At 39.3% G+C, this 16,584-nt stretch overlaps 1 protein-coding gene across 2 annotated transcripts in view; it reads left to right on the forward strand.

Moving 5' to 3' along the window:
• The first annotated feature begins 82 nt into the window (after positions 1-82).
• The window catches only part of impact (impact RWD domain protein), a 22,174-nt gene continuing 5,672 nt past the window's right edge, over positions 83-16,584 (forward strand). For both annotated transcript variants that reach the window (XM_058637656.1, XM_058637654.1), the window contains exons 1-10: positions 83-191; positions 5,615-5,743; positions 5,855-5,907; positions 6,021-6,083; positions 6,227-6,312; positions 8,681-8,815; positions 8,906-9,000; positions 10,254-10,327; positions 10,853-10,943; positions 15,407-15,541. In XM_058637656.1, coding sequence (XP_058493639.1) covers positions 141-191; positions 5,615-5,743; positions 5,855-5,907; positions 6,021-6,083; positions 6,227-6,312; positions 8,681-8,815; positions 8,906-9,000; positions 10,254-10,327; positions 10,853-10,943; positions 15,407-15,541 — 912 coding nt within the window. In that variant the 5' untranslated portion in view covers positions 83-140. The remainder of the gene's footprint in view (positions 192-5,614; positions 5,744-5,854; positions 5,908-6,020; positions 6,084-6,226; positions 6,313-8,680; positions 8,816-8,905; positions 9,001-10,253; positions 10,328-10,852; positions 10,944-15,406; positions 15,542-16,584) is intronic.

Raw genomic sequence — 16,584 nt, forward strand, 5'->3', positions numbered from 1 at the left:
GTACTCAAACTGCTTCACCCCGGAAGTACTTAATACCTTTCAAACTGGCCGGATTTCTTCTTCTTCGTGGAGTTCGTGTGCTTCAGGGTTTATTTACACTTTTGAACACGTCAACGGTGACTTGATGATGCATTAAACTAATGGCAGACTCAATAAATCCGGAGAATGAAGGAGAGGATCTGCAGTCTCAAGTAAGCTGTCTGTGCTCTGACTGATAAAGTGAAGACCACCTGACAGTTTATGTTTACTCACTGTCTGTTGTCGAGTAGTCTTTGAAAGTTGGTGCTGCTTCGTCAGCAGAGACATTTAAATCTCAAACGTCACTGTCAACAAAAACAGAAATCTCCAAAGAAACTACACAGTCATATAATGAAAGTGCAGATGCACGAGCAACTATGAAACAGAAACTTGACCACACACACACACACACACACACACACTTTGTGATGAAAGTCATGATTAGTAGGTAGGGAGGCATTATCAGTTTAATGGTGTTTTTATGTGATGTATTTTTATAGTTATTTTATTTTAATTTTCCCTTGTCTTATGCCACGTTGTGCTTTTATTGTAAAAGCAATTTGTGATTTTATTTTTGAAAAGTGCTTTAGAAATAAAGTTTTCTTACATTATAGATCATCAGTTGTGAGGGAATCTCTTCCCTCACAACCTGCTCGAGTGATCATACACAAGCGCCCGCATTTCTTTAGGTATAATGACCTGATAAAGTGACCTTTGTGGTCTTCTACTGTTGTAGTCCATCTACATCATGTGTTTTCAGAGAAGTCACTCAGCACCCCTGAGTTGTAACAAATGTTTTTTTTGAGTGTCTGTTACTTTATTTATTTATTTATTTATCTGTTTATTTCAGTATTTATCTGTTTATTTCAGTCATTTCATGTCAGTTAGATCACTCATCATCACACATCATCTTAGTGTAATTTACCCAATACACATAAGCAAAAGCTTATCTAGTCCCGCCCCCATTACCCACAGAATACATATTTTCATCCTACAATACATCATTTTTCTTTTTTCTTATGACATTTTGACATGTGTCAGCATCAGGTAGCACTCAGAGATGCAGTCTAGCATGTTTATCTTTTTGCTCAGAGAATTGCTTTCTTTTCTTTTTGGATCGTTCCCTGCAAATCCCCAGTGATTTTTGTGAAGAAAATCACAGTTTCTGAAATACTCAGACTAGCTCGTCTGGCAGCAACAACCATGCAATGTGTACCGGCTTAAATGCAATGAGTTAACTGCTTAGCCTGCTGCTTTCATGACCCAACCCCGGATAAGTGGAAGGAAATGTATAATTGAATCAATAAATAATTACCAAACAGTCAATTGTAACCTTTCAGCACGATGTAAATCAAGTGATTTGAGGAAGAACACTTCTGCATCTCCTTTGGGCTTTGTTCACACTCTCACGACTAGTGCTTAGTCTACACAGCCAGGTATTTTTAATAACAGAGGGTTTTTTAATGTGTTTTGGCATTGTGTGAGTTTTATGTCACTGAAACTGAGACTTTTAAAACTTTTGGCCAGAGTGGAACTCACCATTTGGAGGTATGGATGGGGCAAAAAGGCACTGTTTTACATCACGTGTGTAGTGTTTGTTTATATTGCACTCATTGAACACAAGTACATTTTGTATGACGAGAAGATCTCCACTGTCACTGTGTGACCTACTGTGCCCACACAGTCTGTGTGCTTAAGAATCTTGTCTGTACAGTGTACTATTTAGCACAGTTGGCAGATTCATAGATGTAATACTTGAATGGCCAGGTAGTGAACATGACAACATCATTTCACTAAAAAACACTTACTTAAAGGCCATCCTAGTTTATCCCTATGGGACCCAGCCTATTCCTTGCTTCCATACCTGATAAAGGAATATGCTAAAGGAGGAAGTTCTGTCCTGGAACAGTTGTTGCTGTCTTTGTGTCAAGCATGAATGCTGCATTTCAAAGTGCACTGAAGGAATGCTTTGGAGAAATGAGAAGAGCAATTGACATCAATGTAAAGGACCTTTCTTTTGTATTTTACACCTGCTTCAATTTCTTTGAGGTTACCAAGGAGTGATGGAACACAGAGTTTCTAAGGAAATTGAGACAACCAGCTGGCTACACAGAGTAATTTTAGAGGAGATTGCCTGCAGAGGAGAAGAGGATCAGGAGAGTCCTTACTGAATTTTGTGGACTTCACCTCGTTTCTGTGTTAGCCTCTGAGGCTGCAGTATTCCCTGAAGTGTGTGTGTGTGTGTGTGTGTGTGTGTGAGTAGGAGGATTGTGTGTGAGAAAGAGAGACATTAATGTGTGAGAGGTCATATACTCGGCATGAAATCAATTCATAGTCATTAAAAATGAATTCATTACTTACAGAACATTCAAAATATTGTGTTTACATCCAAAGCTGTTCATCAAAAGTTATGTTGTGTACACCTGAACCTGTTTACAGAGTGTTTTGTTGTCTTCATGATGTGTTTGTTGAGTTAACCCTCAGGCGTCAGTTTAATTTACGACCCTCTTAAGTCACTAGAGGACAAAAATGTCCACTTCCAAAAACTGTATAAACACTGTTGCAAAAAAAATGACAGACTTTTTCCTGCTTAAGTCTCTTAACAACTTGCTCAAAACTACCATGATTTTGAGGATTTTAACCCTATAAATGCCAGTTTGATTACTTGATATCACTGTTATTTTCTTAAACCCACAAAAATATTATTTTATAACATTATATTACAACATTTTTGAGTTTTTTCATAAAAAATCTTAGCATCATGCAATCAAACTGTGTTCAAATTCCCAGATGCATGTGGAAAAAAAACAAGATCAAAAACAGATCAAGAGAAAATTGACAAAAATGTCTATAAATGAAGCCTGAGGGTTATCACCCAGATATCATATCACTCAGACATCTGAACTGATGTAACATCAGATCTCTTAGTGCTGTCTTAAGACACTGGAGTGTTTATTAAAACAGAATAAATCAAACATGAGTGTTCATGACACTACTTTAAAGTGTATAAAACACTGATGTTATTGGCACTTGGTTTATTCATAAAACTACAGTCATAACAAGGGAAATTAAAGCCAAGCATTTCACATTCACAACTCTTCCTGAAAAAGGGCTTGTGTAAAGGCAAACTGCTCTAATCCCTGTGGACCTGAGGTGGAGCTGAGTGTGGGTGGTGTGGGAAAATGTGCTGAATTGTGTGGAAATGTGCCAGTGTGTAGTAGTGGACTAGATTAAAGGCTTGTTGGCCGTAATGATCCCTCCACTTGAACAGGCATGTTTAAAAAAGCAGTTAAAAAGGTAAAGAACTACTGAAAACTGTCTAAAGCCTGCATCTTTGAGGTCTTCATCATTTCTAGCATTTTCCTCTTTATATGCAGCTCTTCCTCAGCTGTGCCTGTGTCTTGGCAGGAATCTTTCTTTTCAATCTGTCATGCATGTGTCCCTTGAGTTTAGAGGAAGTAGACATTTTTTTCTGTTAAAAAAAGTGGTATGAGAAGTTTATGGCGAGGGAAGTGGGAGAGAGGGCTGAGCTTTAAACGCCACTCAGATATTCATTTAATACCTGAAGAAGATCCGTCCTCTCTTTCACCACTGAGGGAGTCAAAGTTTTATCAGACACAGATTTGTCAGTTATTTCAGACAGGTCCACAGTGGATGGGGAATCAGAGCTGTTGCTATAGGAGCATCCAGATCCATAATCTCCACACCAGATGAGATATAGTGGTGGCTGCCGTCAAATCTGCTCACACAGTTCAAGTAAAATCCCCCTTCCATGACCTATCTTGTGACCACAGTCTACTGCCTGTCCATATTTATTTCGTATTGCTTTTATCTTTATGGTGATGACAGATGACTTCAATTCCTCCTCTCTATGAGGAAATTCTTCCTCCTCGGTGGGATACTGCTCAGTCAGTGTCAGCTTTTTCTTGAATTTTTCTTCTTTTGTTTTCCAAAGTAACCCCCAGAAGCACCCCAACTTCTTTATCAGTTGGCACATAACTTCCCTGGTTAGCCATTTTTACTGACAGAAGAATCCTCTTCCACTACTTGTTTTCCAGGATGCTGATTCACTTACTCTGTGGTTAATATTATAATGCCACCTACTTTTTTTTGGCATGCTCATTACATTGATTCACAATGTATCTATGTGTTTTCTGGTATTTTCTAGGTATGTTTTCTTTAAAGTGACTGAATAAATTAGCCAAAGTCTAAATCTGAAGTGTGACAGGAGGCTTAGACCAATCACAGGGCAGTTCAGTGAGAAAACAGGCGCCACAATTGAATTTTCCATACTCTGTATACTGTGGAATGATTGCTACTCCTGTTTTGACAACAACTGCCTATGCTGCGAAGAAACCTAAGAAAATGAGAGAGAGTCAGATATTAAGTGCAATAAAACATCAGTCATCAACACTGTCGGAGAGTTTCCAAGATGCGGAGATTGTCACGGGTCATCTGCCGTGGAGGAAATTAGCTTTTTCTCAGAACTGAGCGGTCAGAAAACGGAGGTCAGGACAGAGAGGGCTGATCCCACAACAGTAGTATTAGTAACCTGTGGTTAAAAACATTTCTGCCTCTTTAGTACAGTCCTTTATCCTGAATATCATCCATCCATCCATTATTTCATTCACTGTATGATGAAGCCAGAGCACCATGAGTGAATCCATGCATGTTTGGCCATGGGATTTCATTTGATGCCGCCAATTTATTTCCTCTCCTTTTACTTTCCTTTTAGTTCCACACCCTAACCCCCTGCCCTCTCCACCTCAGGGCTTTGCAATAACACAGTAACAAAGCGATGCATTTCAAATGGGTGTCAGCACAGATCATTATTGTATCGTCCCCCGATTTAAACCTGACTCTAACTCTGACCCTTAAACCAAGTTTCCTCAAAAATCCTATGAAGTTGTGAGGACTCACCAAAAATGACTTTTATTCAGTACTCACATAATGGTCCTTCCAAAGATTTGAATGCAAATGCAACTGTCTCAGATAAAAGTGCATGAACACACATACTACAGTTTGCTCCCAGCTTGCCTGGATTCATTAGTACGTGCAGCACGGCACAAAGACACAATCTTGACACAAATTAATGCCTTCTCAAAGTTAACATGAAAACATAATGAACCTGAAGATAAGTGGGTACAAAAGTACTAAATAGCCCATCACTGTCTAGTGGCTCTGTTGTAGATAGTCACAGTATATGCCTCTTATGCACTGACTTCAAATTCAGGTCACAGCATCCAATTTCCAAAACAGGAATGCGCCGCAATGTTTGAAAACCACAGTAGATGCTCTGATGGTATGTTCCTCTCAACACTCATCTAACCATCTGGATGCAAACATCTTGTTTTTTTTTTTTTTATCCTTTTCCTAGATTCTGTTTTGTTTGAGGAAAAAAGGAATACGTTCCATCTTAATTTGTAATAAAAATACCGTATTTTGTCACATTTGACGATATATTATTCACAGCAATGATTTTGTTTAATCATCCATTTGGTTGGATTAAAGCTTTGGACGCATTCCATGCTGTTGTATTTGATGATATTGGTATATGAAGTCTCCAGACTCACACCGACGACTTCCTCCCATTTAGATTGAAGAGGTCGAGGCCCTGTCTTCCATATATGGTGATGAATGGTGTGTTATAGATGAAGCGTCCAGAATATTCTGCATCAAAATATCCAGCGACTTGGAGGAGTCGAAGCTGACGGCATGTCTGCAGGTAGAGGGACGGAAAAAAAGGGAAACATCTCTTTGCATAATAACTGTCACAAGTGGCTGCCATTGCAGTTTATTTGAAATCCAGTGATATGATTCTTTTCTTATTGATCAGATCATTCTACCACCTGATTATCCGAGTGCATCACCCCCCATCTACCAGATCAAGTAAGTAAATTTGCCTTTCAAATGTAATCTTGATCTGCTGAACTGATAGAACAACACCCCACTTGAAAACCCTCTCCTCTTCAATAATCCTCTGTTTGTTCTTGGCTTTGTAGTGCAGCGTGGCTGCGAGGCCCTGAGAGGGCCAAATTGGCAAACAGCCTGGAAGACCTCTATGTGTGAGTGCTTCTCATAATTTGTGACTTCATGAGGCGGTATTGTGGAGTGATATTAGCCACAACAAAAGCCTTTCATGATTGTTTGCAGATCAGTCTCTCTTCAGTCTGTGATGAGTGCAATATGGATGTTTAAATTTCAACAGGGAGCATGTTGGGGAGAGCATCCTCTACCTGTGGGTGGAGAAAATAAGAGAGTTCCTGGTGGAGAAATCCCAAAGCACAGAAACAGGTGAGGTGTGACAAATTAAAGTTAGGCTCCATGGGGACATTTATATGAATGGTTTAAAATGACAGTAATCAACACCTTTTACCGTGTCTCTTGAGTGTGACTATTTTATTAACCCTACCTCCCAAAACGAATGTCAGTGCAATCCTGTAAAAGAAGTTCACACATACTTTTTACGTTGTTTCTATTATTCTTTTTTTTATTGTCTCCATGTTTAATATTGTTTCATGTTTTCATATTTGCTGGAATTTACAATTCATCATGGAATTTATCTTGTGGTGCTGTGACACTGCAAGTTTCCCTGAGGCAGAATGAATTGAATATTTTACAACCTCGTTCTAGCGGTGGGTCAAAATACCGTCTTGGTCTTTCCTTGTGCAATACGAGAATCGATACGCCAGATATATTGTAATGAACAAATGAAGACGCTCTTAAGTAAACAGTCCCTGCTAGTTTCACTCGCCGGGCGTGAAATGAATGAGTGAATCTTGGGCAGACGTTACCTGGCTGAAGAAGAGGGAGTTTAGAGCGGGATAATGGTGGAGAAAGCCTCAAAGCCTCACTACTTTTTTGTAGACCTTCTCTGGTCAATGCATCGGCATAAATGGGCGGTGAGCAGCTTCACAGTTCACAGTATCGGACACAAAAAAGTGATATCGACGTCCTCTCTGGTGTCACCGTAGTTCCCTGATGTGCTTGGGAAATGAGCAGAGGAGTCCTGTGTTTGTTACAATCTGCAGTCTCGCCATCAGACGTCTCTAATTCTCACACGCGGGACCCTCAAAACAAATCCGAATAAGTTCTCGTGTGAATGCTCTGTCCAGTAGCCCTGTCTAATTGCCCTGCCCTATCTGATGTGATCTAAATCTATGGTCGGATGAACACTAAAGCCTGCAGGGGCATTAAAAACAAATCTGCTGTAACTGATTTTGAGCGACAGCTCTGAATTAAGATCAATATCAATATAATGCCGTCTGTTACCGTGTCAGAATCTTACCCAAGGTAAAGATTTTCTACTCGTGTCGGCTTGAATCGGGTTTTATGGGGTGGATGAGCTGTCTCACTTGATTGAGGCAGCTGGTTTCCTGTGAGCAAAATGACAGTAACCGTCCTCTCTATTGTTGTGTGATGTAATTTGTCCTTTCTCTTCCATTCATGTGGTATCACATATGATGGGGCACCAAGCTTTAGTTAAGACCTGGTTGGACAGACTTAGATTACAGGGGCATGGTGTAGAGAGAGGTGATGGTGGGAAGAGATGAGGCTAAAGATGCACATTTCACGATGGAAGGAAATGAAAAGTGCGTAAACAACGGTGGCGAGAACACAAAACGGGGTGGGGATGAAAACAGTGAATAGACTAGAAATAATTCTGTAAGACTGTGTAAATGATGTCCTTGTTATTTTAAACACTGAAACATACTGATGAGCCACACGTTTGCCATGGATGACATCCTTTATTATGATGAGCATGAGCTCCATAGTTTGCCTTGACTTAAATACTGCAAACAATCCTGCAGCCAGACATCAATAATAATCAGTAACACCAAATACGTAATAAGTCACAGCAAACTCACTGATTCCTATGTCATTCTGTTTGACTACGATTTGTTGAAAACTAAAGTGCCCAGCTGTTCTTCTTTAATGAAATTATTTATTTAAATATTATAATAAATTAAGTGGGAATTGAGTTTTTCTGTTGCATTTCTGTTATCTCTAACCAGTCTGCACACACATCCTCTCATCCCAGGCATCAACGAGGCAGTTTCACCCAGACAACTGCTGCTTACTGGATATTTTCTCTTTTTCAGACCATTCTCTCTAAGCCCCAGAGATGATTGTGTGTGGAAGTTGTGAAATACTCAGACCAGACAACAACCATGTCACGCTCAGAGTCACTTAAATCTCCCTTTTATTCCCCACAGCAATGCTCAGTTTGAACTTCAGCAGGTCGTCCTGACCATGTCTTCGTGCTTAAGTGAACTGAGTTGCTGTCATGTACTTGGACGATCAGATAACACCGAGTGCCGTTCGCACTGTAGTGTTAGCTGATGTGCTTGCATAATATGAACCTTTGTTTCCATGACAGCAGTGCACTAATTTCAGCTCAGCTGTTGATCCTAATAGCATCAACATTTCTAGGGATAGTTCTGTACCTGCAATGAAATGTGTGTTTTGGTGTATTATTAGGGCACGGGATCATTTCATCAGCAGTCATTTTGGAAATAATTTGTTCAGTGGGTTTAATTTGAATGACAAGCTGCCACGCCAGCGGGCAACTTAGTCGACCTTTACAGGCACCTGGTTTGGGATTTATAACCTTTAACAAGATTTATATATATATTTTTCTTTTTCAAATAATATGCTTCAGTGGTTCAACAAGAAAAAGTGAATATGACGGCTGAGGAGGAGGTGGATGATGCTGACGAGGATGAAGACGTACCTGACTTCAGGACTCTGAAACTGAACACAGAAAATGCACTTCTGTTCATGGATCGTTCAGATGGTACCGCTTCCTTTGTTTTCTCTAGATTCAGTTGTTTTGTCATCAAACACAGCTCAAATGTCATGTGTAAGTAACATTTTCATCATGTAGATGAAGAGCTGCCTCCAGTCAAACATGGACAAGCCATCACAGACCGGCGCAGCACCTTTCAGCCTCATTTAGCACCTGTGGTGACTCCCAGACAGGTACTGCACATCAGTTATTGAACAATACTGCAAATTAATACATTTTCAATCTGTGGGGAGTTAAAAATGTCTTGTTTTTCTTCTCAAAAAGGAGATGGATAATTGAAATCTTCTAATGTGAAAATGTATGCCCAGAACTGAACCATAATTTGGGTCATATCTGTATATTAATATCCGTCTGTCTCTCCATCAGCACACCAACTTGTCTTTAAAGCTTCCACCTGCTGTGAAGTGCTATATGGAATAAGATATTTACAGATGCAGTCTTCCTCAGAAGAGTAGATGACCTGAATAAACTGAGACCTCCCCAAGATTTGCTTTTTGAGACGCTGCCCTCAAAGATCTCTGAGGATCATTTAGAAGCACAAAACGTGTCGCTGTTGTGTTTTCAAAGAAGCGCTGAGAATGTGAAATACGCGGCCAATTCCCCCACATGATGTAAAATACAGTTGCTTCAGAAAATTGGAAAGACTTTACATCATCCAAATGTTTTTTGTATGCCTGGGGATTGTTTTTGTCTTCTGCAAGTGGCAGCCAGTCATGACATCATCCATCAGAGTCTGAACTCCGTGTTATGTGATTCAAGTGCAACCATGTTGAGGTTTGGCAACAGGCAGACCAGAAGTACCACTTATAAAATGTTGAGCTCTGGAAACAACACCATTATCAGAAACATTAAAATAAAGTGGTGGAAATAGACCGAACAAAGTCAGCTGCAGACTTTTCGCAGGAGGCACATCATCCTCCTCTTTCTCACATATTCTTCACACACTGGTATAGAGAAATTTGATCAAAATGGAGCGAGAGATAAGGTGACTATAAATGATATTTTTTTATACTGATGTTATAAATCAAGTGAGAATTTGGCTCATTTTGCCATCGACCTCTGTTCAAGCTGAGATCTTGTTCAAACCATCGGAGTGAAAAGTTAGAAAAAGTTTACAGTTCCCAGAGTAAAATGTATCATATAAACCCAGTTTTACTTCTGTGAAATGTGACTGTTCATGACCACCCTACATGAACAACTGACTAATGCTCTTTTATATCAGCAGTGTCACCCCATCTGTACAAAAATCTCATACTTTTCACTCTCTTACATGGTTTTGAAATTGAGTTCCGTCTCTTAACATAGAGCCGCGAAATGCTTTTTATTTAACACCGCTGAGGTAAAGACCTCGTGTCAGCGGTTTTTACCTTCAGTGAAGTCAGAAATTTGTCATGACATTTACTGTTCTGCTTGTTGTGTGTTGCAGGTTAAAATGGTCCTGGGGAAGCTGTATGAAAACAAGAAAATTGCAAGTGCCACACACAATATTTATGCATACAGGTCAGTAATGTAAGATCTATAATACTAAATATTGCGTTTGCCATGACTTTATAATGCAAGTCATGCCAGAACCTGCAGGGTAGTTGTATAGTGTGTCTCATTAGTGGTGAATAAAATGTGATAAGTTGAGATTTGGGGCCTGGCTGTCTCCTCTAAAGGGCACATTACTGCAATTAAAGGCCAAAAAAGCACTAGAGAAAATGACCGTTTTTTGACAGCACTGTGTATTATCTGAATATGTGTGTGTCCTTTTTGTCCTGTTGTGTGTCTGTGTTTTTATGAATGCGTGCCTGTTTGTTTGTGAGAGTTCTTTTTAAATGTGTGTCTAATGAGGTCGATGTGGAGTTGCTGATGTACTGCCCGGGTGGTCATTACTCACCAGGAGGAGACGCTGACATTTAGACCACCACTTAAAAAACTTTTGTGATGAAGAGGCTGCCGGTGTCACAGCGTCATTCTCTGACCACAAACGTTTCAGAGCTTCACCGCCTAATGCCAAGCTGTCGTGTCTTGTGACTGTTGTAGGATTCACTGTGAGGACAAGCACAGCTTCTTGCAGGATTGTGAGGACGATGGCGAGACAGCTGCAGGAGGGAGATTGCTCCATTTAATGCAGGTTATTATTCGTCACTCACAGAGCGTTTGCATGTCATGGGCACATTGTCTTTTTAACCGCTATCATGGCTTTTATACTTATATCCCGAGGTTTCTGTGGTCATTAAATCTGTAATTGAAGCATTTCAAGACCGGGTCTTGAAACATGAAATAAATTACAACCTAAAAGGGGAATTTGATGATTTACCCAAAAAGCTAAGTCTCAATGAAGACAAGGCATGTCACCTCATTCAATTTTATTACCATTATATCACCACAAAGGCTGAGCAGCTTCTTTGTCAGTGCACATGGCAGACGGGTACTGTGGCACGGATGTGGCCTTGATTAAAATGACAAAGCAAATTTTTAGAAAAAAAGATGCCACATATTATCAGTATTAGGATTGCAAGTGATGGTTATTAAGATAGTTGTGACCAAAAAGACAAATCTAATTGTTTTGTCTTTAAAATGGCAGATAATGTGGGTAATTGAAAGTGAACAAAAAAAATGAAATGCAAATTACTGCACTCGCAATTGTGTCCACCTCATATAACTACTGACATTATGAATACCTAAACACAAAAACTGTTCAACATAAAATGCTAAATTATCATAGATCAGCTCAAAGGCCTTTCTGCATGGAGGCTGCATGTTCTCCCCGAGTGTGCGTGGGTTTTCTCCAGGTTCTCCCGTTTCCTCCCACTGTCCAAAAACATGCAATATGGAGATTAGGTAAATTGGACACTGACCATATGTGTGAGTGTGTGAGTGGATGGTTGTCTGTCTCCGTATGTGGCTCTGTGATGGACTGGCGAAATGTCCAGGGTGTGCTCCACCTATCGCCCTGTGTCAGCTGAGATTGGCACAGCGCCCCCCGCAACCCTCATGTGGAGGATAAAGCGGTAGAAAATGGATGGAATAACAAGCATCATATTAAGTGTGAAGGCACAATGTGTGTGTCCACACACGTACTCACACACACAAACAAACACAAGGTTCACACAGCTATCGTTTTAAGGACTCTTTACTGACCTACATTCATTTGGGCAGCCTAAACAAAGACTTCTCCCTATTTGTAACCATAACCAGTCAATGCTTAACCCTAACCTTTAACCTAACCACAATATTTCATGACAAATCTTAGCCCTAAACTTAACCACTTCTCAGAAATTAGGTTCTTTCCTCATTAGGACCAGGCTTTGGTCTCCATAAGGTCACGACAAGGTCACTGTATATGCCAGAAAATATACACACAAAGTATTAGACAGCACATTTTGCATATGTTGTCAGATACGAAGATATATCATCACCATTAATCATGATGTTGAAATAGTTCAATTTTGAAGGCAGAGCAAAGAAACAATGATTTATCCAATTATGCGGCTTGAGAAAAAATGAAACTACACAGAGAGAGAGATGGAGTTTGTGGTTTACCATATTAGTAAAAAGCTCCACACCACTACTATTTACATAATGTGTGAAATCTGTGCCTCTTCAGGGAAATTCAGTCCCACAATAATAATTTCACACAGTTTTTAATCTTTTCATTTCACATATCAAAGACGTACTTGTTACAGGCTTGTGTGGTGTCAGATGGCTCAGTGATTCACACACACAAACACACACCCACATCGCACTAAAATGTGCTATTGTCCAGAAACTTTGTTTCCCCGTAACATTGTTATTGAAAGGCCAGTTAAAGGTTTGAGCGAAAATATGAAATGTGCTGTGAGCGGAGCATTTTCTGTGTGGGTCAAACTCATTACCGCAGAGTCATCTCAGAGCTGTTCCAGATGAGGTTCACGACTCAAGTTAAAGTTCATACTCATTCACACTAGTGTGACCCCCTTCTTGAGAAATAAATCAGTGTGAAATAGTGCATTGGATTTTGGGTGTGTGATCTGCTGCACTGAATTCAGATGAATCAAGCTGTCTTTGAATAACACGCTTTTCCTTCCAAAACAGAAGGGAAACAAACACTGCACACTCTTTACGCTAGTTTGCTTAAAGCTCGTCAAAACACCAAAACACTGCTAGTGTTGTTACCCCCCTCCAGAAGTGAAGTCTACAAACTTTTGATGAAACTCAAGTATGAGTAGCCTAAATCATATTTTACACAATGGGTTATTTTAATAATGATATTTCTGCCATAGGAAACATTTAATGTACATTAAATGTGTTTGTAGCCATTCATAACATTGTAGTTTTGACTTGCACAGCTCTCATTAGTGTGCTTTATTATCAGATTTTTAGTAAAAAGCTATTATCTACAGTAATCCAGTGTACAATGCAACCAAAAGTGGGCAGACACAGTTTGTTTGTTACTCGCAGGTAAAAGATATTTTCATCAGGAGATGGTTGAGACCAAAAACGGAGCTAAAAGAGAGCAAATATTAAATTTGTCAAATTGTGGGAAATGCGAAATTGCTAAGGCTGATGGATGCATGAAAAGATAAGTTGTTTCATGTTTGCCTGTTGCTACTTAAAAATCTCAGTCATACATGGACTACGAGTTAAAAAATGAAGATTCTCCTTGTCTTCCTTTTCTATATGCGCTTTTTCTAACATGTGGAGATAAGAACAGAATAAAAGACGTTCCATCAGGACGGACTCTGCTACTGATTGACCGACTGTAACTGAGTGATAGTATCAGGTCCTCTGTCTTCTTCCCGAGTAACACACTGATTAATTCTCTACTTGGGACACTCTTGGTTTGCTGAACAATTTACATGAAGAGTTTCATCCTTGATCTATTCTTCTCTAATCTTGTTCTTCCCTCCACAACTTTCCTCCCGTTTCCTCATTTAGATTTATGCTTTCATATGTCAGATGATGAATAAAAGAAGGACCTGATTAAGAGTGTGCGCAGCCTTAAAATTACAGATTGATTCTCTTTCTTGGTGTAGCAGTGCAGTGTGCTACTTTTAAGTTAAAGGAAAAGTCTGACAATACATTTATTCCCATGTTCAGTCGAGAGAATAAACACTCAGAATTCCTTATCGCAGCTACAGATGGAGCAGGGTCCTCAGCTCTGGCTTTTATACTGTAAATCTTATTTTAAATCTAATCGTAATGGGTGTTTCTTCTCTCTATATGTCATGGTTTGGATAAACATCCTTATCCTGTCTCTGTCTGCTCCTGTATTCCCTCCATGTCTGGATGCATAATGGTCTCATATGTTATGTCATTTGATCAAAAATTGAACAATTGTATTAACGATCATGTATAAAGTACCTAAAAGGGTTACTCCTTACCAGGAAATTACTTTGGTAGAAGTTGAAGTCACTTTTAATAATATTACTTAAGTAAAAGTCTTAAAGTCTATGACATTAAAGTGTCACAAGTAATTGTCTGATATAAGATGTACTAAGGTTTTAAAAGTAAAAGTATTAAAAAAAAAAGTGAGGAGTTACGGTTGAACCATGTTAGCTCAGTGAATTTGGGTGAGTTGTCTTTCAGCTGAAAGGTTGTGGGTTCAATTCCTGGCTCTCCTAGTCTATATGTGTCCTTGAGCAAGACATTTAACCCCCATGTTGAAGTGTGTGAATGGGTGAATGGCAAAACTATGGTGTAAAGCAGCTCATCAAGATTAGAAAAGCTCTCTATAAACACAGACCACTACAAACTCTTCTTCCTCTGATTGTATTTGGGAGTAATGAGTAACAAAGATAGTTAGAGAAAATGTAGCTAGAAATACAAATAACAAAGTAAAGTACAGATACGTGAAGTGTTACAACACTGTGAATAAAGATAATATTGTTGGTTGACTTAACTTCAGGCCAAGTGGCAACCCATCATGTTGAACCATCTGGAAAATGTTGTAAATCAAGTGAGAATTAGGTTTGTTTTCCCCAAGAATTCTATTTAATTGAAGTTCATTTTGCGACCAGCAGAGTCACCGTGTGGTGGATATTCAGTATATTTGCAGTTCCGCATTGTGTCCTTGGAAGAACCGCAAGACTATGTCCACTTTACACATACAGTCTATGCTTCCAACTCAAAGCACTAAGGGATTTATTAAGTGGAACAATCGGTTAAATTCCCTCAAATTACTTTCAACTATTCTTTGAACCCATCACACACATTTAGGTTATTTATTTATTTATTACACCACTTTGTCAATGATGGGTGCAAAGGATTACGAAGATGTGAATTAAATTTTCCCTTTGATCGGGGTTAACATGATACATATTTATCAGACAAGCTGAAACACTTTTGCTGTAACTGTCTCTTAATGGCGGCCATTTTGTAACATCTTCAGTCGGTTCGAGGATTATATTTTTACATCGGATGACTTTATATTTCTGGCATCTGAGTCAGTTGCACGTAATGAAGAGTCATCCATCACATCGCATCTGGTGTGAAATATTTGACTGCTTGAGAATGACTGTCATGGAAGGGTGTTTATTGTTTTTTCCTTTTCCTTTCCTTCCTCTCGCAAATTCACACTCATTTCTTATGCACTACGTGTGTCTCTCACCACAGATTTTGGATGTGCGTAATGTCATGGTGGTCGTGTCTCGATGGTACGGAGGCATTTTGTTGGGTCCCGACCGCTTCAAACACATCAACAATTGTGCGAGAAACATCCTGGTGGAGGAGGGATACACTCCTTCCTTGGTGAGATATTATCTGCTCCTCATACATTTCCTCTGACACATCATCAGTCAAATTTGACTTTGCTCTCAAGTTTTCTAATGCAGACGCTTAAAACCTCAGAGTATCTTGTAATTTAATTGTCTTGCAACCTGACGCTCCTCCAAACTGATGTTTTGATTTTTCCTTTCCAAAAAAAAAAGGTATTTCAACACCAGCGTCAGACATATAAAATACATTCAGAGTTATAATAACAGGTACAAAATGTCAAATTAATGCTGACAAAATAAATGTTTTAATATATTTAATATTTCTGACACAATTTGCTATAATGATAACATTTACATATATACTGTATTTCCGGCATCAGCTGCTAATGAGTTCAAAATATGTTCAAATTGGCTTTATTATATTTCTGCACATGGCACATTTATTATGCACTAGAGGATGTAGTGTGACAAACACTCACCAGCCACTTTGTTAGGTACACAAAGTCTAATAATGTGACAGGAGTGGCACCCAGTCTGGTACAAAATAAAAATAATAATAATAATAGAAAAAAGTTAGCTGATTTCGGTTTCTTTCCTGATCATTTTCTGTAAACTGTAGAGATGACTGTGTGGTAAAATCACAGAAGATCATCACTTTTCATCAGAGTTGCTGCCATTTAATCACAATGGCTGATTAGATATTTGTGTTAACAGGCAACGGACCAGGTGTACCTAATAAAATGGCTGCAAGGAGAGTCCATTGGCCTTGCTTTTGATTCCCATTGTCACTTTCTAGTCATATTAGGAATATTGGTTCATTTGAAGTGTCTAGTTTTCACATGTTCTGGAGATCAAACACTTTCTCCTCGCTCTCACCGGCCTGAAGTTAGGTTCAGACTGCTTTGAAGTTGTCTTTGTGTTCCGCGAAGTTATTCCATTGCTAACATGATCAACCCTTTGAGCTGCTGCCACAGATAGATTAAAGGTACTGTGAACCCTTCTCGTAAAAGTGTCCGACTTCAAAACCCCGTCAGTCCAGTGTAAAAATCCACACTTGGTTTCAGTCTCATCCCGACA

This window comes from Solea solea, chromosome 9 (assembly GCF_958295425.1).
Source record: "Solea solea chromosome 9, fSolSol10.1, whole genome shotgun sequence".
Lineage (NCBI taxonomy): Eukaryota > Metazoa > Chordata > Actinopteri > Pleuronectiformes > Soleidae > Solea > Solea solea.